This window comes from Microtus oregoni, unplaced genomic scaffold (assembly GCF_018167655.1).
Source record: "Microtus oregoni isolate MIOR12 unplaced genomic scaffold, Mior012 000016F_ref0000370, whole genome shotgun sequence".
Classification (NCBI taxonomy): Eukaryota; Metazoa; Chordata; class Mammalia; order Rodentia; family Cricetidae; genus Microtus; species Microtus oregoni.
This window is the reverse complement of record NW_024543075.1, coordinates 31832814-31853608: the sequence shown is the minus strand read 5'-3', so window position 1 is coordinate 31853608 and position 20795 is coordinate 31832814. Positions and strand designations below refer to the sequence as shown.

Sequence of the window (20795 nt, the reverse complement as noted above, 5' to 3'; positions counted from 1 at the left end):
CCCAGCTCTTCAGCAGAGGAACCACATTAGGTGTTTGGTAACATGAAGTGTGGTCTAAGAAGTAGGTCTTGGACAATGGTGCATCCACTCTAGAGAGGAGAGAAATGTCTTACCGTAAATGGCATATCCGAACAGTTGCAGGATTGAATCTGTAAGTAGAAAAGGAGAATTAGGGGCTAGAGAAAAGGCTCCGCTGGTAAAGCCCTTGTCGAGCAAGCCTAAGGACCTGAGTTAAATCCCAGGACCCACGTGGAAAACTGGGCATAGAAGCTGGAGGGATGGCTCCGCACTTGAGAACACATTAGTACTCTTATATGAGACCTGAGCTTGATTCCCAGAACCCACATTGGGTGGCTCACAACAGCCTCTAACTCTAGTTTTGAGGGGTTCAGAGCACCTGGCCTCTGTGGGCACCTGCACTCGTGTACGCGGACATGCACATGCTTATAATTAAAACTGTTAAAAGGGGGAGAGAGATGACTCAGTGGTTAAGAACACTGGCCGCTTTTCTAGAGGACCTGGGTCCAGTTCCCACCACCCACATGACAGTTCACAGTATTCTGTAACTACAGTTCCAGGGGGTCTGGTGCCCTCTTCTGACCTCCCAGAGTGCCAGGCACACATAGTGCATGTACATACATACAGGCAAAGACGTTCATATGTATAAAAATAAATACATCTTTAAAAAAATACAAAATTTAAAGCCGAGTATAAAGGCATGCCCTTGCGATCCAGTGCTGGAAAGGTGGGCACAGGTAGATCCCGGGGCTTGCTGCAACCAGTCTATTCCAGTCTGTGAGTTCGAGTTCAGTAAGAGACCCTGTCGCAAGGAATGAGGCACATGATTGGAGAAGGCACCCGAAGTCAACTTCAGCCTCTACACATGTACATGCGTGTGCATACATATCTTTACACAGGTGCACACATGAACATGTACACATACGTACACAAGACTAAAATTAAATATAAGCCTGCATGGTGGCTTATGCTTGTAATCCTACCACTGGGAGGTTGAAGTAGGTAGATCACTGGTTTGGGCCAGCCTGGGCTACATAATGAGTTCCAGGCTACACAGCAAGATCCTGTCTGGGAAAAAAAAAGGTAAATGAAATAAATTAAAAGTTACAAAATATTGACATAAGGATATTTGTGTTCTTTTATTTTGAAAATGATTTTTGTAATGTTTTAAGACTACATAGGAAATTCAAAAAGTCAAAAGGAAATGAAAGCAAAAAGCATTTACAGCATCTGTGATGAGCGCAGAGCTCCTCTTTGTCGTATGCAGATAATTTGATTCATCTCTGATCTGGTGGAATACTGCTGTGTGCCAGGAAGAGTTCCGCATGCTGGGGGCAGTCATTAGAGCGGAGCCCCTGCTCTCCAGAGCTGACCGCCTTGTGGGGAGGGCGGGAAGGAGGTTGTTATAGAGGAAATGTGGATTTGAACAATTTAAATCGAGGTATTGAAAAGGAGGGTTGGCAGGATTCATGCTGTATGGCCCTTCAAAGAAGTGTCACTGCGGAGGTGACAATTAGCAGTGTCCTGTTCTGTATTTTTAATTCCATGCCAATAAGAAGACAAATGGCAGGGTCAGGTGGCTTCTTGACTTGGAGCCTAGAAGGGTGGAGGCCACTTGACTACTCAGGAGGCCTGAAAGGCTTGCTTGGGAGCATGAGCATGTCAGTACGGTCTCTGTCACATACCTAGGTGGAGATGTTTGGGGCATGGGTGGTTGGACAAGTCTAGAGTTCAGGGGACAGCCAGGCTGGAGATAGATGCTTGGGGTTGTCACAGTATGGGTGGCCTTTGGGACAGTCAGCTAGAACTCCTATGGATTGAACGTGGGCAGAGACAGTAGCCATGGAGAGGTCAGCTCTGCTGATGTCACTGGGGTAGGGAGTGCAAGCTGGCTGTTTGGTCTAGAAAACCGTGGTCCTTGCCGAACTATCATGGACAGCCCAGTCTTGTAAAGACATCGTGTAGGGACAAAGCCTGACCCGGGGACCAGAGAGAGATGGCTTAGAAATTAAGAGTGCTGGCTGTTCTTCTAGAAGACCAGAGTTCCATTCCCAGCACCCACACAGTGGCTCACAGCCCTCTGTGACTCCAGATCCAGAGAACTGGGTGCCCCTTTCTGACACTCATGGATGCTAGGCACACAAGTGGGTATATAGACATCATGCAAGTAAAACACCCACCTACATAAAATAAAGTAAAATTAAATTAGATTTTTAAAAGAAATCCTGACCTGAGTTAGATTATTTGGAAAAAAAAAAAAACAAGAAAAAGGTGGAGACATAGAAAATGGGACAATAGGAAGACAATGTCCCAAACAGTTTATTTAGGGTGGGGGATGGCACAGAACTAAAGTAGAGCATCTGCCCAGCAAATGGCCCTGGGTTCAACATCCTGAGCAATAGGGACAAATAATGTGTTGACTTTTTTCCCTCCAAGATGCAGTTATGTGACAGCTGCTCACCCAGATGAGAACGATCCAGTCGTGTGGGGAGCATGGGCGGTGCAGGATTGGCAGGGGTAGGGGCCCTGGAATGATGGGCTTGAGCACCGAGTGGCTGGATTCAGACAGGCCTTAGGGAAGGCGGAGCCTCAGCAGCAGCACCCGTTGGGGCTGCTAGATGTGTTTGCTGGCCACCATTTGACTTACAGCCAGCAGGCAGGGCTGGGGTGTGGCTCAGTGGTGGAGCATTGGCAGCAGGCACGAGGCCTTGGCATCAGATTCCAGTGCCGGGGTGGGGGCGGTGGGGGAAAGAGAGAGAGAAAAAAAGGAGAATTATTATCATCTAAAGTGAGAATGAGGGGGACGTTGGAAGTTGCACAGGAGAGCCAACAGGAAGTCCCTGAGAGCAGAAGGGAGACCAGTGGCCAGGGTGTGAGGGGAGGCTGGCAGCCCTGTGGGCCTCCGAAGTGTACGTCTTCTGCAGCACGCAGGTGAAGACTGGGCAGAAGGCATGTGGTAGAGAAACGGGGACTGAGTATATACACCAGGGGAGACAAAGGCCTGTGAAAGGAGAAGCAACATCAGTGATAAGTAAAATTCCGGAGACTGGCCAGGCAGCTTTGGGGACTAGAGATCACAAGAGCTGCCCACTAGCTGCCTGAGGTGACAAATGGAGACCCATGCATAAAGATGTCGGTTCCAGAAGTGTGTGCGGGAGTTGGCACTGGCCTGACCAGTAGGGCTGGGCCCTAGCCTCAGGGCATACTAGTGATTTGGGGGAGCGGGGCTCACCCTTGCCCTCTTGTTTTACAGATGTGGGAACTTGGGCCCAGAGGGTGGGAGTGACCGCCCCAGTCAAATCCTGTGGAGCTTGGAGCTCTTGGCGGCCCTCTGGGCGACCCCCCTTCACCAGGGTTTGGAGTTAGAGACCCTTACCAGGTACTTAAGACTTTTTCTGAGCCAGTGTACTCTGTGCTTGTAAGATATGAACTTGGAAAATGGCTTGTACTGTCGGTCATTTTCAGTGTCTGTGTTTGATTATTTAAGCGGGTGCTGGGAACGGGGAGGGAGGGGCAGGGTGGAAGGGGGAGGGGCAGGGTGGGGATAGAGAGAAGGGGGATCATATTTTCTTAACTCTGCAGTAGGACTTAGGCTTTCTTTTGGAGAAGAATTGTGGTTAAGACTGGGCCCCACTGGGGCTGGAGAGATGGCTCAGTGGTTAAGAGCATTGCCTGCTCTTCCAAAGGTCCTGAGTTCAATTCCCGGCAACCACATGGTGGCTCACAACCATCTGTAACGAGGTCTGGTGCCCTCTTCTGGCCTGCAGACATGCACACAGACAGAATATTGCATACTAAATAAATAAATAAATATTAAAAAAAAAAGACTGGGCCCCACTAATGCTGCTCAGGCTAGTCTTGAACTCATGGCTCTTCCAGTTTTACCTTCCAAGAGCAATGTGTGTGCCTCTTATAGTTAATGCTTTTCCACATTTTGTTTTTTTACAAAAAACTAGAACAAGCACAAAAACCAACTTGTGTTTCATGTTTATTTCACTGATTAATCTGTTTATTAATTCAGAGTAAATTAAACTGCCTACGTCTGAGTATATGTGGGCTATCGGGTCACCTCCCCCGTCTCAGTCTGGATCCTCCTTCCCCCAGTGTAGGTCCTAGAAGAAGCCACTAAACCTCTCTGGGTACACAGACACTTTTACAAAGACATCGTGTCTTCATAAATTACAAATTAAAACTCTCAAAATAAGCATGAGGCTTTCCCCACACCGCCCCGTGTGCCTCTCCCAGGCTGTGGGGTGAGTGCTGCTATTGCAGTAAGCCAGACCTGTGTCCTCAGTGCCGTCCAGGCCCTGCACCCCACAGAAGAACGTACTGAAAGAGCTCTCCCAGGGCTGGTGGTGACTCATGCTGCCTTTCCAGAGGGCCAGGTTCAGTTCCCAGCACCCTCGTTGGGCAGCACGCAACTGTTCATCACTCCAGCTCTGGGGGACTGGATGCCTCGTGCTTCTAGAGGTACCACACACCCACACGCATACACAGAAGTAAAGATCAAACAAATCTTTAAACATGAGATGTTCCCGGAGAAGTAAGTGTTCTCCTGCGATCGTTTCAGTGCCTCCCTTCCAATGGCGGACCAGAGAATGGACATCTCTTCAACAATCAGCGACTTCATGTCCCCAGGCCCCACCGACCTGCTCTCCGCTTCCCTGGGCACCAGCGGCGTGGACTGCAACCGCAAGAGGAAGGGCAGCTCCACCGACTACCAGTAAGGCCCTTGGGACGGTCAGCTCGTGTCAGGGCCTGGGCATAGAGCATCTGCCCCAGCTGCCGTTGTCCCCAGAGGAAGGTGTGGGAAGCTAAGGGCCCTTCCGAATGCTACACATCTGATTTGGGCTTCATTGGTTCCTCAGTGTCAAGCAGAGAAGGCCAGCAGCACTGCTGATGTGTTCATGTCACCGAGGAAAGAACAGCCTTAAAGCCAAGTCCTGCCCCCCACCCCCCATCCCCTATCCCCTTCCTTTGCTCCCTCCTTTGAGTAGAACTCAATCTGGGGAAGCGATGTTGGGGAGAGCGCCCATGCAGCCTCTTTGAAGACAGTTTCAACTGCTTAACTCGTGTGTATGGCATGGAGGAGTGGGAGTCAGCGCGTCGACAGCCGCGGGGTACTGACTGACTCTGTGTCAGTTAGCACGCACCTGCAGCGTTCAGTAGTAGCTCTGGTTCTCTGTGGACTTGACTTTTCTTCTGAGAAAGTACATTTTCCTGCTCACCCCCACTCTCCTGCCTCTGTAGCCCACTAGGGAGGGAGGCAAGGTAGACCGGTCAGAGGCAGGCTTCATGTCACTGAGGCAGCTATGTGGAGTCCCTTGAAGGATTTTCTTTTGTTATATTGAGTGAAGAATCTCTGAGGAGGTAGCTCCCCCAGAAGACGTCCTTTCTGCAGAAGTCCACAGGTCCGATTTAGGGAACACAGCAGCTGGAACTCAGGTGCCCCTAGGAGATGCTGTGATTAATGTGTAAGTCATCCCAGGCCACTGAGAGTCACAGCCCAGGGAAGGGAAAGTGGGTGTGAAGATTGTAGGGTTCCTGCCAATAGTGCTCACTCCCCAACACCGACCACGGCATTTCTGCGAAGCTTTGTCTCGGGCAAATGCCAATGGAGCAACTAATGTGTTCTAAGATTTCTGTTGGACCTGTGATTTTCAGCCTCATCTTCACCCAGTAACCTTCAAGCTTCCTCTGTGGGACCCCATGTTTGCAAATTTTTGCAAATTACCTTCTAGAACTCATGTTCTACCCCCTGTAGTTTTCCTATGTTAAGGCCATTGGCTTCCTCTTGCCTGGGTGTGAGTTTGGTCACAGCGGTAGACACAATTCCAGTGCAAAGGGACACCTTTGCCTGGTGACCTGCATGGCTTCCTCTGAACCCCAGGACTAACTGGAGAAGCTGCCTATGAAATACCCAGGGCACCTAATCGGGAGCCGCTGTGTTAGGATGCCCTTGATGTGATCCATCATTCCAGAAAATAGTTTGCATTGTGTGAAGGGCCACAGTCCTTCCCTTGGGAGACATGGGAGACAGGAGAGAAGGCAGTTAGTACCTTCCTGATGAGTGTTTGAGTTGGACAGAGAAGTGAGCTGCCCCTAAGAAGAGATGAGCTCTTCTTTTGGGGATTTTGGTCTTTGTTTACTGAACCGCTAAATGCCACCAAACACGGATCTCTGGGGTCTGTGAAAGAGAGGCAGGCCCTACTGTGACCCCAGGATCCTCTGTGGCTCTCCATACTCCTCTTCATCTCTATTTCTTGAGTGTGGGGCTGCCCTCTTGGCCTAGGAGCAACCTGTGGTGACAATGCTTTTGAGATGTTGCCTGGGGCTCTGCTCTCCCTTCGCTGTTGGTCAGGGCTTTCATTAGCCCCTCCTCCCTTCATTCGCCACCCAACAAATAGATACGTGCACTAGTGTCTTTGGGGTTTGATATGTTTTGAGACAGAGTAAACTTTATTTATCACCTATCCAGAACAACCAAAGAATGAGGTGGCACAGATGTCTGGCCACTCTGGTTAACTAAAAGTCTCCATAAACACTGTCGATTCCCAATTTTCAAACAGTCATATGATGAACTAGTTTATTGGCCATATGCACACTTTTGTTTGGTAATGTGGAATGCCTGTCTAGGCTTTATAATAAGGTACACTTGTGTTTTTTCATGTTATTATTATACATCTACTTCTATACCTTGGTTATTTGAGCTTTCTGAATAAACGAGAGCCTTCTATATGATAAGAAACTATCCTCTACATCTGTATTAACATGTGATTATCTACTTTTGTTTTTGCAGAGAAAGTATGGACACAGACAAAGATGACCCTCATGGAAGGTACCATAACCTAGACTTGAACTTCAGTTGTCTTGTGGCTATTCATTCTCTTTGCACAGTGAATGTGAGCTCAGGGCTGCCTCCCAATCCCCAGTCTCTAGCATGCTAATCACCGAGAACCGCTGTGCGTCTGTAGAGAGGTGTCGGGTCTGGCAGGGAGAAAACAGAGATGTATAATTCTCCCACTCATACCCAGGGACTAAATTTTATCTTCTGCCCTCCCCTCTAGGTTAGAATATGCAGAACACCAAGGAAGGATCAAGAATGCAAGGTAAGTTCAACCTCTGATTTTCTCTACAAAACAGTCTACTTTCAGGTGCTTAGAGAGCAGTTGAGGAGGCTCGCTGCATTTATTCCATTTGGTAGAGTCATCTCGGGCACTGTCACCTCAGGAAATGAGGAGATGGCAGCGTGTTTTAGCTTGTTTAAGCTTCTGCCCTTGGCTCCCCCTATATTGGGCTGGCCGTCACACGTTGTTATCTATGCACATTTAAGCCGGAGGAAACTTTGGAGGTAGCAGAAAATCATTCCAGGCTGAAGATCTCTCCTGTCTTCACAGCTGAGCTCTTCCTCACTCACTGGCCCTCCAGAAAACGTGGCTGAGATACCATTCCTGGGCTGGGTCTCACCTCTGATAAAAACCTTTCTTGTGCTGCAAGTAGTCTCTGAAGGCCAAATCTTAGGCACCCGTGCTCCTCAGAGATCTTGGTCCTTCTTGTCTCAGTTACACTTGCTGATGGCCTTCTGTTGGGTCTTCATGCCTCTCTGCCGTCACTAACTAGGGATGGTTAAAGTTGTGTCATGGCAAGCTGCAGACTGGCTAGCCTGACACTCTGGCTTCTTGGTTGCAGACCAGCCTATGTAGGTGGCTCTGTGTTTCAGTATCTACTTCTCTATTGGTGATGCCCCCCTGTGGGAGGATGGTTAGAAAACAGCAGGTCACATCTTGTAGGGAAGTGTTCTCCTATCTAGACAGGCAGCCAGTTCAGGGGTAGAGCACGATGCGGCATCCCTCAAAGGAAGCCTGGGGACAGGCCGAGAATCTGTTATATCTAGGTGGGTCCTGGTTGATCCAAGAACGTGTTAGTACTGCTTACCTCCACCAGACAGACATGGCGGCCTCAGCAGGCCACACAGTAGGCTGCTCACGGCTGCAGAGGCGTATGCTGTGGGATTTGGGTGTTCCGTGGCTGCTTTGGAGGCTTCCTTTCTTCTACTTCCATTCTTCCTCCTCCTGTCCCCATCCCAACAATCTAGTCTTACAGAATCTGAAGAAAAGAATAACTGAGAAAAAAAATTAACAATTCAGTTTCTTGTGGATGCACAACTATCATAATTTTTTTTTTCTTAAAAGATGGGGAAACACCAAAAACAAATAAACGAAAAAACAAATCAGTTTTCTAATTCTGAGTTGTCAGTGAGAACGTTTGGGGGCGATTTTCAGTATAAAAGTCTAATGTGAAACATTCTGCAGTCTGAATTTCCCATGTCAGAGAATCTTGGGAGCAGTCAGAACTCATTTATTTTGGTCAGTGTTGCCTCAATGCTGGCGCACATCTCAGCTGAAATCATTCTTCTTCCGTGTGCAGGGAGGCCCACAGTCAGATCGAAAAGAGGCGTCGGGACAAAATGAACAGTTTCATTGACGAATTGGCTTCTTTGGTACCAACATGCAATGCGATGTCCAGGAAGCTAGATAAGCTCACCGTGCTAAGGATGGCTGTTCAACACATGAAAACACTGAGAGGTGAGAGCTCGGGCTTCATCACCGTTATGCCCTTGACCGCAAACGTGACCACCATTGCCTGCACTGTCCCTGGCACAAATGGCGATCTCTTTCTGTGTGTGTACCTAAGTGATGTGCCTATGTGTCTCAGCCACAGATCAGGGGCCAAGTCAAGTGGTTAGCGAGCAGATGCGGGTACTGAGGGGTAGTTTGCAGTCATATCTCCCCAGATCATATAAACCTGTGAGCTTAAATGCCTCTGTACCTGTACTCGGCTTCCTGCTTACCAGAGCGGGCACCTCTGGGGTTCCCCTTTGCCTGTGCCTGCATCCCTTACAGTGATCAAAATCAGAAACCGAGGAGCACACAGGGAGGCAGGAAAGAGCCTAGGACTCTGATGAGTGAGTCACGGGTAGAGAGTCTTATTATCAGAAATGAACATAGACGATACTTTTATCTTCTTGGAATTTTCCTGAACTAGGTTGACTCTTTGTGAGGGAGGCAGTATTTCCCTTCTTTGCCGAGTGTGGGGAGGGTGAGAAAACAGGCAGGAAAGTGGAACCAACTTCACCAAAACTGCGGGAGGAATCTGAAATACAGCACCCATTTTGGTGAATGCTGTTCCTGGAATTTTCCAGATAGCCCTGGGCTTCAGGACAAACTTGGAAAGGGTGCTCGACCCCATGTGACCTACCTAGTAAGAGAGGCATGCCTTTCTATCTGTATAAGACCACCAGAAATAGGAAGTTGCTCTTGTTCCGACTTTTGATCATTATTTTAAAAAAATACCGACTTAGTCTCACCCTTCACTGGGCCTCTTGCTTTAGGACTCTGCACGCCCCAGTCATTAGTGGCCTTGCTAAGCTATTGCTCTCGAGAATAACAGATCAAGAGCCTTTTAGGCAGAAGTCTGGTCCCCTCAGTCCCGGGATTGAACTGTGTGGATGAGAGTAACATGCTCCCCAAGCTGCCAAGCTTATTAACTTGCCCAAGTGGACCCAGGGCCTGGGCCTGGTTCCTCCCCGCCAACCTCCCCCCCCCCCTTAATTAGGAAAGTATACTTATACCCTGGGAGCAGCAGCGTTCTCTTTTCAATGAGATTCTTCTTGGGATGACAGGATTCTGTCTCAAGCAGGACCCACCATGTTTTGGCAAAAGAACGAGGGGTTGGTTCAGCCCAGGTTGCAGGCAGGGGAGTGTGATGCTATCTAAATAGAAACGTCTGCCCACTCTTTCCTTTTCTCCCTAAGGTGCCACCAACCCATACACAGAAGCAAACTACAAGCCAACATTTCTATCCGATGACGAACTGAAACACCTAATTCTCAGGGTATGTGGCAGTTGCGGGAACCCCTTTCGCAGCATTGGTTTCTTAATGAGTTCCAGAGTAAGTCCAGCGCGCGGGAGACTGACATCTTCATACAGAATTCCCTGGGCCCTCTTCCTCTCTTGCTTCCCCACTTTATCTTTGTTTCTGGACACATTTTGCATTCCTTCCACGAAACCAGTTCTGCACCTACCTCTCCTATCACTTAGGCAAAGAGGGGAGCGTCTACGGTAGTGTGATTTTTAAGCCAGAGAAGGATTTTGTTAAAAATGGGAGTGAGGATCTAAATCAATGGCTTAGTGGCTCTCACAGAGGACCCAGGTTTGATTCCCAGCACCCCACATGGTAGCTTACAACCAACCATCTGTAACTCCAGGGGATCCAATGCCCCAGAAACACATATATATGTTATGTGGTACACATATATACATGCAGGCAAAACACTCATACATATAAAATAAAATAAATCTAAAAATACAGAGAAAGAAGGGGTGAGTTAAGAATCAGATTTCTTCATGCACATTTAGAGAGGGTTGATTCTGGCAATGGGTGAGACCTTCTCTTCTAACCCAACCACTGACTCAAAAGCTCAGTCTGAATCTGTCTGTACACCTGAACCCATCCAGACATTGAAATCTCCAGAGAGGAGGCATGAAAGGGGGCTTGCTTTCACCTGCTTGGCCTTCGCGCTCTTTGTCTTGCATATCTCTGCAGAGGGATGGCCAAGCTGGCATTTTAGGAATTTACGGCTTCCAGAAAGGAGGCCTGTGCCAGGCTTCAGCCATGCTGCTGGGCAGAGGGAGAGGAACTAAGAAACCAAAAGGGGACAAACCTGCGGTCAGCAGCATGCCCTTTGGCACAGTGTAAACAGAAAGAACAGAAAAGTGTAACCAACCGAGAGGTAGAGGACCCACCCGTACCCCCACATGAGGGCTCACCGTGCCTGCCACCCCCACAGTATTGTGGCCAGGTCTCTCAGCAGAAGCGTGCAAAGCCCAGGATAGCTCCCACCTCGTTTCTGCTCAGCTTGGTCTCAGGCGCGTTGTGCTGGCTTGTCGGCTCAGGATGAGCTGCATGCAGTCAGAAGGTTGTGCTGGCCTGTCGGCTCAGAATGAGCTACATGCAGTCAGAAGGGTTCAGCCGTAGTGAACAGACCTGATGGACATAGATAGGTTCTGTTTCCCATGTGACTGGGTCTGAGCGGCTGTGCGGGTGCCGTCGTAGCTGTTGGTTTGCAGGAGCCTCTCTCTCTCTCTCTGCTCAAACAGTTGGCTAAGTGAACACACTGGCTGATTTGCTCCATACAGCAGGGGCTGCACCAGATCTGAGTAGTCAGTAGTCTTCTCTGTTAACTTGCCCTGCTTCTCTGGCATGTTGGTGGCAGTGAACTGATGTCCAGTCCCTTAATATTTCCAGGGGTCTACTTGCTAAGAATTTGCATCAGTAGAAGGCAGGTTCCACTCACATAGTTATGTCATTTTTTAGTGGGCAGGGTAATAGGATCTTTATTCCCCGTTTCTCACTAGGTCCTTTCTCATTTTACTTTCATGGCATATATACACATACACATAAGTGTGCATTTTAAATCTACATTCCACGTATGAGAGAAAATGTGATATTTGTCTTTCTGAGTCTGGCTTAACATGATCTCCAATCCCATCTGTGGTCATATTTTTTTCTCTGCAGCTGAATAAATGATTCCATTACACACGCGTGTGCGCGCACACACACACACACACACACACACACACACACACTTTCCCCCCTTTATCCATTCTATGCATTTTTTGATGGCTGTCTGCACTGATTTATACAACGGTGTCATAATTAGCAGCTAGTCCTTATTCCTTTTTTGTGCAGTGCCAGCCATCTTTCCTCTGCGCTTTACTAAGGACCTTATTCTAGCCCAGGTTGGCCTAAAACTCACTCCGCAGCCCAAGCTGACCTCAAAATTTTGCAGTCCCCTTACCTCGGTCACTTGGGTGCTGAGATTCCAGCCCTGAGCCTGGCTTTCAGAATCTCTAATACAGAGTGAGGGTCAGTCAGTCTGACCAGCTTACAACGTCCAGATACTCTGCTTCCCTGCGTTTTGAACCTAGACGGACTACTCAGTCACTTGCTCACGAGCAGCCGTCCCTTCTGAGAAGGAACCAGCCCTGGCTGTCCTCCTGGCCCTTCGCACTGACTGACCCCCAAAGCTCTGCTCTCAGCTGACCCCACGCCCAGCGTCTTTGCTTGGCTGTCTGACTTACAGAGCGCAGTGTCGTTTGGAGCCTGCAGTACTGACTGAATCTATGCTGATTCTGCCCTCTGCCTGCCCTCCATTGCTCAGGTCTCGGGCTTGCCCAGTGTTCCCACCAGGTTGTCAGTCACTTTCCTTCCAGCATCCCCACCTCAGCAAAACCCCGAGAACACTCCTCCTGTGAGATATGACTGTCTGTAAGGCAAATGAGGAAGTTATTAATATCCAATTTTTTGACATAATGAGGCTTCCAGCAGATGGTGCCAGGAAAATTTCTTCCTTCTCATTGTCATCCTACACCCTGGCCCAGCTTAGGGACCTGAGCTCCCCATGGCTGGTGGCTTGACAGGGTCTCAAACTAAGTGATCCTGTCCCCCTGCCCCCTTGTTCTTACTTTTACACCCTAGGCAGCTACCTGCTCTAGCTATTACATCCAAGGACAGTTGCTGTTGCCTGTGCCTGTGCTGGCCCTTTACGGCCGAGGACAGTTGGCTGTGCTGGCCTTTTACTTTCTGACACTTGAATTCATGCCCTAGTTCTTTGAACTAAACTATATTTTGTATTCTAAAGCCCTTCTTTGTGAGAACAACAGACTTTTTTTCTCTTCTTTTAGAATTTGTCAAAAACTTATGGCTTACTCATGTGGTGGCAATTAGCAGGTCCTTAGTCCCCTTGTGACCAGTGCAAGCCATCTTTGCTATGCGCCTTTACTAGACTTTATTCTAGCCCAGGCTGGCCTGGAGCTCACTGTATAGCCCAGGCTGACCTCAAATCCTTGCAGTCCCCTTGCCTCAGTCTCCTGGGTCCTGGGCTTCCAGACCTGAGCCACCACACCTGGCTTTCAGGATCTCTCAGAACGCAGGGCAGCAGAGTCTCAAGAGCAAGTGCGTGAGGGGAGCCCAGAAGACTCCAGCAAGCGGAGTGGTCATCCATGGAAGGTTGTCAGGAGGACTCAGGCACATGCAGCTAACACCACCTGACCCCTGGCTGTTGCTCTGGCCCTGCCTGCTTCCGTCTCCCCACCGGATGTCATTTCCATCCTGGTCTTGGTTGGCACCCCAGATTCCACCTGTACTTAAGCTGAAGGAGAGGAAGGATCTCATGCTGGAAGTTTTGTTTTATTTTGTTCTGCTTTTGCAGAAGTGGGGCTTGAACCCGGGCCCTCATGGCTGCCAGGCAAGCATCTCATCACCGTTGCTGCTTTTTCTTACAACACAGATCGCTCAGCCTTGGGTGGAGAAGTAAATGGTTGAAGGCAGTAGTTCCTGAACCTGTGTTCGTTTGAACTGCGCTGTGTGTTGGGCGCACACGCAGGGAGTGGGAAGGTGTCTGAAGGAACACAAGTGACCCACCTTCCTGCCAGGCCATCAGCAAAAACCCAATTACCCCACTGTAGATGTGAAGTTTGAAGGTCTAGAGCACTCCCTGTGAAGGAGGGTGTTCAAGTTCAGATCAGATGGCAGCTGAGATCCTCAAGATGGAATTCTGATCTTAAAGGGTCCTTGCAGTCTCAGGGTCTACGTTCTCCATGGCAGTTGTTCAGTTTCGTTTCCACCTCTGCGATAAAAATATCCTGACACAAAGCAAGTGTGGAAGAAAGGGCTTGTTTGGCTCATACTTCCAATTCTCCTGATCCCTTATTAAAGGGAAATCAGGGCAGGCCCTTTAGACACCGCACCCACAGGCAAGAGCAGCGAGAGAGTACCACTTGGATCCTTGCAAGCTGTAGTCAGAAACAAAGAGAATAAATGTGTGAGCCCTGGCCTGCTTGCTTGTGCTCAGATCCTCTCCTCTCTTTCAGTGTAGAGGCCCCCTAACTACCCAGGGAATGGTGCTGCTTCCAAGGGACAGAAATGCCCACAGGTCATCTGGTCTAGATCATTCCTCCTTAAGACTCTTCTTCCTGGGTGGCTCCAGACTGGCACGTTGAGAGCGGAAGTTAGCCAGGGCAGAGGGACTGTATTAGAGCGGTGAAGCCTAATTCTCCCCTCCTGCATACAGCCAGAAGATTAAGTTTAAGCTGAATTCGTTCTGAAACAGGACTTTCTTTAATTGGCCTGTTCCCTCTGATTGTTAGATGACACGGAATACATAGCCTCCTGGAGGGAGTCTTAATGCAGTCACACAGTATTGTCTGTAAGCATCCTCTTCCTCTAACGTCAGCAAAGCTGTCAGTGTGTGTGAATCCCTGATTTGCTTTCAGATCGTGTGTCCTGACCTGTGATAAATTGATTATCCATTTCTCCTGATTAGGCAGCAGATGGATTTTTGTTTGTCGTAGGATGTGACCGAGGGAAGATCCTTTTTGTCTCCGAGTCTGTCTTCAAGATCCTCAATTATAGCCAGGTAATGTTTGAGCCCCTGCTAGCAGCTGCCAGCTTTATGGTCGAGATAGCACCCAAGTTTTTCAGAAGAATCGAAGTACATGGGCCACATGTGATGCCCTTCTTCGAAAATCTTAACTACTTCTTCTTTTTTGTGTGTGTGTGTGGGGGGGCTGTCCTGGATCTATCTCTTGTAGACCAGTCTGGCCTTGAACTCACAGAGATCCATCTGCCTCTGCTTCCCGAGTGCTGGGATTAAAGGCGCGCGCCACCACTGCCCAGCCGAAAATCTTAACTTCTTAATGGAGAGGCGAATTTACACTTAGGAAGAATTTTAACGGGTCCTATATTTCCCCAAACTGGAATATGTGACTCCAACCCAGCCAACAACTTAAGTTTTCTTATTGGTACAAAGTGAAGATTCCACATCTGTGGGCTAGGAGTGCAGAGTGAAGCTGTCAGACAAGGGAGAGAAAGGCAGACAAATAACTCAATGCCCAAGAATAAGAACCTTGGGAACTTACCCCACAATGCTGGGAAGCTCTTGTTGAGCCTTGGCAGTCCTCCACGTGTTAATAATAATGACCCAGGTGGTCTTAGTTTCTTGTCTTGTTAATGTGATAAACACAGCGCGTGACAAAAGACAACACTGGGAGAAAGGGTTTGTTCCAGATCATAGTTCAAGGTCACAGCCTTCCCCAGGGAAGTCAGTGTCAGGAGGTTGAGGCAGCCGGTCACGTCACTTCCACAGTCAAGAAGCAGCAAGCAATGGATGCATGCAAGCCCCGCCTCCCTTTCTCCATGTATGCAGTCCAGAATCTCAGATAGGAAATGGGCCTGGAGAAGTGGGTGGGTTGTCCCACATCAATTAACAATCAAGATCACCCCAGCAAGCATGCTCAGATGCCCGTATCTCAGGGTCTTCTAGGTCCTGTTAACATTAACTGTAATACACTGTGTTTTGGGATTGCCTGTAGGATTATTAATAAGAAGGGCACATGAAAGCTAGAATAATAATTTTACCTATTATATCCTCAGAATATTTGTTAATTCATTTACTCATTTACATCTTGGTAGTTGCACGGAAGCATGGTAGGCAGAAGATTTTAATCAAAATGACATGTCTATAAATGAGAATTCATGTAAATTTAGCTTCCCCAAGATGTTTTATTTTTCTTCTCCTGGCACTCGTTAAGGGAGGCTTGTCATCTCTGTGAGTGGATACAGTTGACAAAGGCACACAAAGCTAGGCCTTGGCTGGTTGGGCACTTACTCTAGTACTCAGGTGGCTGAGATAGGAAGGTCTTGAACTTAAGGACAGCCTGGGCTACATAGATTCCCAGGCAAGGTGGGCTACACAGGGAAATTCTACGTCAAAACAAACAATACCCTGTCAAAAAAGAATGAAGGGGTTTAGTGTCAGAGTTGGAGATAGCCCTCTCTCTCTGTTTTTTTCCTGCAGAGTGTTGGACAGGTGTCTCTTCCTGGTGTCTGTCCAGGCAAAGGGCTGGACGTGTGTGCAGGGTCACATGAGTGTGTGAGATGTTTGGGCTTAAGGACACAGAGTAGAGGCCGGGGCTGTGCAGACTCTCGGTGCTGCTGGGCCTCCGTACCTCACTGGTGCTGACCTGTCCGTTCCCATTTCATCCCCACAGAATGACCTTATTGGCCAGAGTTTGTTTGACTACCTGCATCCTAAAGATATTGCCAAAGTCAAGGAGCAGCTGTCTTCCTCAGACACCGCACCCCGGGAGCGACTCATTGACGCAAAGAGTGAGTGCCAGGGAGACTGTGTGTTTCCTCATCACTACCCATGCTGCCCCCATGCTGCCGCACCAATGCCCAGGCGCAGAGAGTCGTTCCTGGGCCCCAGCCTCTCCCGTCTTACCTCTCTGCCATTTTTATCCATGATAGCTGCTTGCTGTAGTTAACTGGACTTATTTATGGTCACTTCGATTTGTTTACATTGTAGTCTATAAAGCAGAGAAGCTTCAGTGTGCAGACTTAGTGGAAGGAGGAACTACTTGACTTGATTCTGTCTTATTCTGGTCTTGCTTTTCAGAAACTAGAACTCCCTAGTAGCGTGCTCCTGAGGTGAAAGGACTCACACTGTCTTGTTCCCCCAGAACAAATCAATCTCTGTCTCTCTGTCTCTCTCTCTGTCTGTCTCTCTCTCTCTCTCTCTCTCTCTCTCTCTGTCTCTCTCTCTCATCTGAGTTGTGCTCATGCAGCCTCAGAAGATAAATCTAAGAAAGAACACTTTAAATGCCAATGTTTCAGCCAAGGCTGCTACACAGAGAAACCCTGTCTCCAAAAACAAACACAAAAGGTCACTGTTTCTTGTCTCCGCACTTCCGGCAGCCTAGGATCGGCACCTCTCTGACCTCTCTGGCCCCAGCCCCTTTTCCCCACAGCTGCTCTCTGCTTCTCAAGTCAGGACCCAGGAGGTGGCCCCATTGGAGGCTACACACACATCCTGCCTCCCCCAGTCACAAGCTGTATGGCCATGAGGATGTTATTCCCCTCTCTGTGCCTGTTTCCTTACCTGCAGAACAGACCGAGTTCTTTGGGGTGTTGGAAAGATTAACGATACTGACTTGCTACACCAAGAATGTAGATGGTTCCCGGCACGTGGCAAGTGTGGCACTGGTGTTGGATCTGTCAGGGCACAGGGCAGTCTTGCCTAATGGCTTTCTTGTTTCTCAGCTCTCCATGTTGATGGCTGATGGAGACTGTGGCAGAGAACTCCCCTCAAAGCGCCCTTCCAGGAAGTTGCGTTTCTTTATAAAAAACAAACATTGGCCCTGGGACCTGTTGCCCTCTGTAGCCTGGCCTTGGCACCTATCTCTGACCTAAGGAGAAAAAGATGAATGACATTTTGTCCTTGAGGCTCTTCCCATATGGTCAGGAGACAGGGACACAGGCAGCACCCTGCACAGCAATAATGCCAGGCATGGAGCATGGGGTGGGTAAATCTCGTGGGGTATGAGGGCAGATACCACTGGGTCTGTGACAGCTAAGGTTGGTTTGAAAAGATGGATTAATGTGTGCCAGGAGGAGAAGGGAGATGGGCAGAGGAAGTGGTCTGTGGACAGGTACCAGGGTGGAGTCTCATGGTCGGTTTGTTGCCTGTACAGCAAAACGTACAAGGAGGGAGAGCTGACCAGTGGGCAGGCTTGGGTTGGCATTCTGGAGAAGCTGACAGAGTCAGTGTTGTGGAGGGCAATGTGGAGAGGAGCCCTGGGCAGCGGCCACTGCTTGGCGTGGCTGTGGAGCCCACCCGCCCTGTGGTGTCTGTAGTCCCAGCTTCCACAATGCTAAGTAGTGTAAGGACGTACGTGTGTAAAAGTCACCCGATCTTTAAGGCCTTGCTCCACCTGCAGAGAGTAAATTCACAGCCCAACCCCATACAGCAAAAGCTCAGTAGAAGGCTTACCTCATGTGCATAAGGCCCAGGAGTCTGTCCCCAGTGTCGTGGTTAAAACCACAAGTCTGGTTTTGGGTGTGGGGTAGCCACGTGAGTCAAAAGTAAGAATAAATGCAAAGCTAACTATGACATTTTGCCTCACATAATGAACCTACAATCTTATCTTGATGTAGTTATTACAAACGGTTTAAATTCGTTAGCATTGTTCGGTGCTGTCTCTGAATCCTGCGTGCTCTTCACTCACGGTAGCCGTGTGACACTAGCAGCTCTGACTCAGAGCACACATCTAGAATGGGGGCCGTGAATTGGGCCCCCAAAGGAGTCTGACCTGTCAAGCTGAGATTTAAAGGCAGTCCTGTGCCCCCGCCCCCCATTCCAGTATCCCATTCCTGTGCATCTGTTGAGTAGGACCACCCCCCCACTTCGGCCGGGGACCAGGTGTCTGCCACTTACTTGGCACTGATTATTGAGGTTCCCTGATACCAGTCCCTAGTGTACCTCCATTTCCCTCTCATCCTCGGGTCCTGTTGGGCAGGAATACTTTGCTGTGTTTCTTTTTACCCTGAAACCAGGCCCACCACCTGTCTACTGCACTTCCTGCCCATCTGCAAACATCCCTACGTTTACATGGGACCCCTTCATGAACCCTTTGACCTCTAAGCCCGAAAGAAATGTTACCTATGGCATATCATGTTTGTGACCAGTGCGGCAGTAAAGGCTGTGTTTGAGGTCACGTTGCCCCTCCTAACAGGCAACCTGGCTCTCATTTCACCGCGCTTTGTGTTGGTTTGCAGCTGGACTTCCGGTTAAGACAGATATAACCCCCGGGCCATCCCGATTGTGCTCTGGAGCTCGCCGCTCTTTCTTCTGTAGGATGAAGTGTAACAGGCCTTCAGTAAAGCTGGAAGATAAGGACTTCGCATCCACCTGCTCAAAGAAGAAAGGTACAGCTAGCAGCCCTTTCCCATCCTGGGCCTTGCGGAGGGCGTGCCTGGGCTCGGGGCTTTTAGGATGGCCAGAGCAGCAGCTCCTAAGCCTGAAGCCAGGGCCTGCTCTCATCTGAGAGCCTTGGGCAGCTGGAATAGAAATGGGGGGACATGAAGCCCTGATGTGTTGCCATGGGCACTGATTTGTGAATAGGCTTTCTGTGTTTAATTTCTGTCTAACCCTGTTGTGGCCTGGAAAAAACATATTCAGCCACAGATCTGTCTCTTGAGTACCCACCCTTCTAGACTCTAGACTCCTCCTGGCCAATTTCCCCAGTGACATCATGCGTTACATGCATGGGATGTTATTCATAGCTCTGGCTTCTTGCAGAGTTCTCTCCCTGCTCCCTTTAGCTGCCCCTCCTCTCTGTCCTGGGACTGCTTTCCTCTGTCCACACTGACGTGTGTGTGTGTGTGAGTGTGTGTGTGTGTGTGTGTGTGTGTGTGTGTGTGTGTGTGTGTGATGTCACCCACAGGTGACATTCCTTTCTCTTTTGAACTCCGTGTGCGTAGGTTAAATCTAACTTCCTAGGAAGCCTCAAGGACATTTGCAGAGTAACCACTGGGGCCCATCCTGCTCTGTCTGCTAATACTACTGCTTTTACTTATGGTATTTAGTTATGCCCAGGTATAACCAGAGGATTTTTTATTTATTTTTTTGGTTTTTCTTTTTTAAAGATTTTATTTATTATGTATACAGTGTTTTGTCTGCATGTACACCTGCAGGCCAGAAGAGGGCACCAGATCTCATAGATGGCTGTGAGCCACCATGTGGTTGCTGGGACTTGAACTCAGGACCTCTGGAAGAGCAGTCATTGCTCTTAACCTCTGAGCCATCTCTCCAGCCCCATTTTTTTGGTTTTTCAAGACAGGATTTCTCTGTAACTTTGGAGCCTGTCCTGGAACTAGCTTTTGTAGACTAGGTTGGCCTTGAACTCACAGAAATCCTTCTGCCTCTGCCTCCTGAGTTCTGGGATTAAATGTGTGCGCCACTACCACCTGGCTAACAGAGATTTTTTTAAAAAAAACATTTTATTTATTTTCATTTTATGTATAGGAGTGTTTATTTGTATGTAATATCAGTGTACCACATGCTGCCTAGTACCCACAGAGGCCAGGAAAAGGCATTGGATCCCCTAGAACTGAAATTACAGATGTGGTTGCTAACAACCAAGCCCTGCTCTTCTGAAAGAGCAGAAGTTGTTCCTCAAGTTGTGGAACCAGAGATTTTAGAAACACGCCTAGGCTCCTGCAGCCATAACAAGCTAGGCCAGGCTACTGTCCCCAGTAGAGACAAGCCATGTCTGTAGTGTGGCCATACTGAGGAGAAGGGGTCCAGTCTGTCTGCTGGGGAACTGATGTGTGCTTTAGGGTTAAATAGAGAAAGAATTGGAGCAAGGGGCAAGCCTAGTTCCAGCTGTGGTCTGGGCATGGTCTCTCTAAACACTGTCTCAGCTCGGCTCCCAAACATCTCTCCTGACGATGATGTGAAGAGACAAGGCAGGCTTGGGAGACCATTGCCTCTGTTCCAGGTGCAGTCTTGCCCTCACGGGTAACCACCCTCATTTGGAGTGGACTGTTCCTCCTGGGTTTGTTCGGAAAAAAAAGTTCAGGGTGATGGCAGGTTTGAGACAATGGTTTATCTTTGTGCCTTCAGCCAAAGTAAAGGAGGCAATACAAAATGAAGGCGGAGAAGCCAGGCCATCATCCTGCCTTGTTACTACTGTGAGGGGCCCATGTTTTTCAGCCAAAGCAGCTTCTAAGAGCCCGTTTCACCTCTTGCAGCCAGCTCCCCTCAACTCTCTCAGGTCTGGTGTAGACACCAGTGACTTTTACTCCACCACACACAGCTGTGGGGTGGCCCTTTAGCAGTGAGTCATCTTATCCCCTACCCCCATTTAAAACCC

General features: G+C 48.9%; 1 protein-coding gene across 3 annotated transcripts in view; it reads left to right on the top strand.

The window, feature by feature from the left end:
- The window catches only part of Arntl (aryl hydrocarbon receptor nuclear translocator like), a 98604-nt gene that overhangs the window by 61888 nt on the left and 15921 nt on the right, over positions 1 to 20795 (top strand). For all 3 annotated transcript variants that reach the window (XM_041666297.1, XM_041666298.1, XM_041666296.1), the window contains 9 exons: positions 3272 to 3397; positions 4589 to 4741; positions 6818 to 6856; positions 7086 to 7127; positions 8446 to 8603; positions 9833 to 9912; positions 14405 to 14497; positions 16131 to 16248; positions 18697 to 18846. In XM_041666297.1, the coding sequence (XP_041522231.1) occupies positions 4602 to 4741; positions 6818 to 6856; positions 7086 to 7127; positions 8446 to 8603; positions 9833 to 9912; positions 14405 to 14497; positions 16131 to 16248; positions 18697 to 18846 (820 nt within the window). In that variant the 5' untranslated portion in view covers positions 3272 to 3397; positions 4589 to 4601. The remainder of the gene's footprint in view (positions 1 to 3271; positions 3398 to 4588; positions 4742 to 6817; positions 6857 to 7085; positions 7128 to 8445; positions 8604 to 9832; positions 9913 to 14404; positions 14498 to 16130; positions 16249 to 18696; positions 18847 to 20795) is intronic.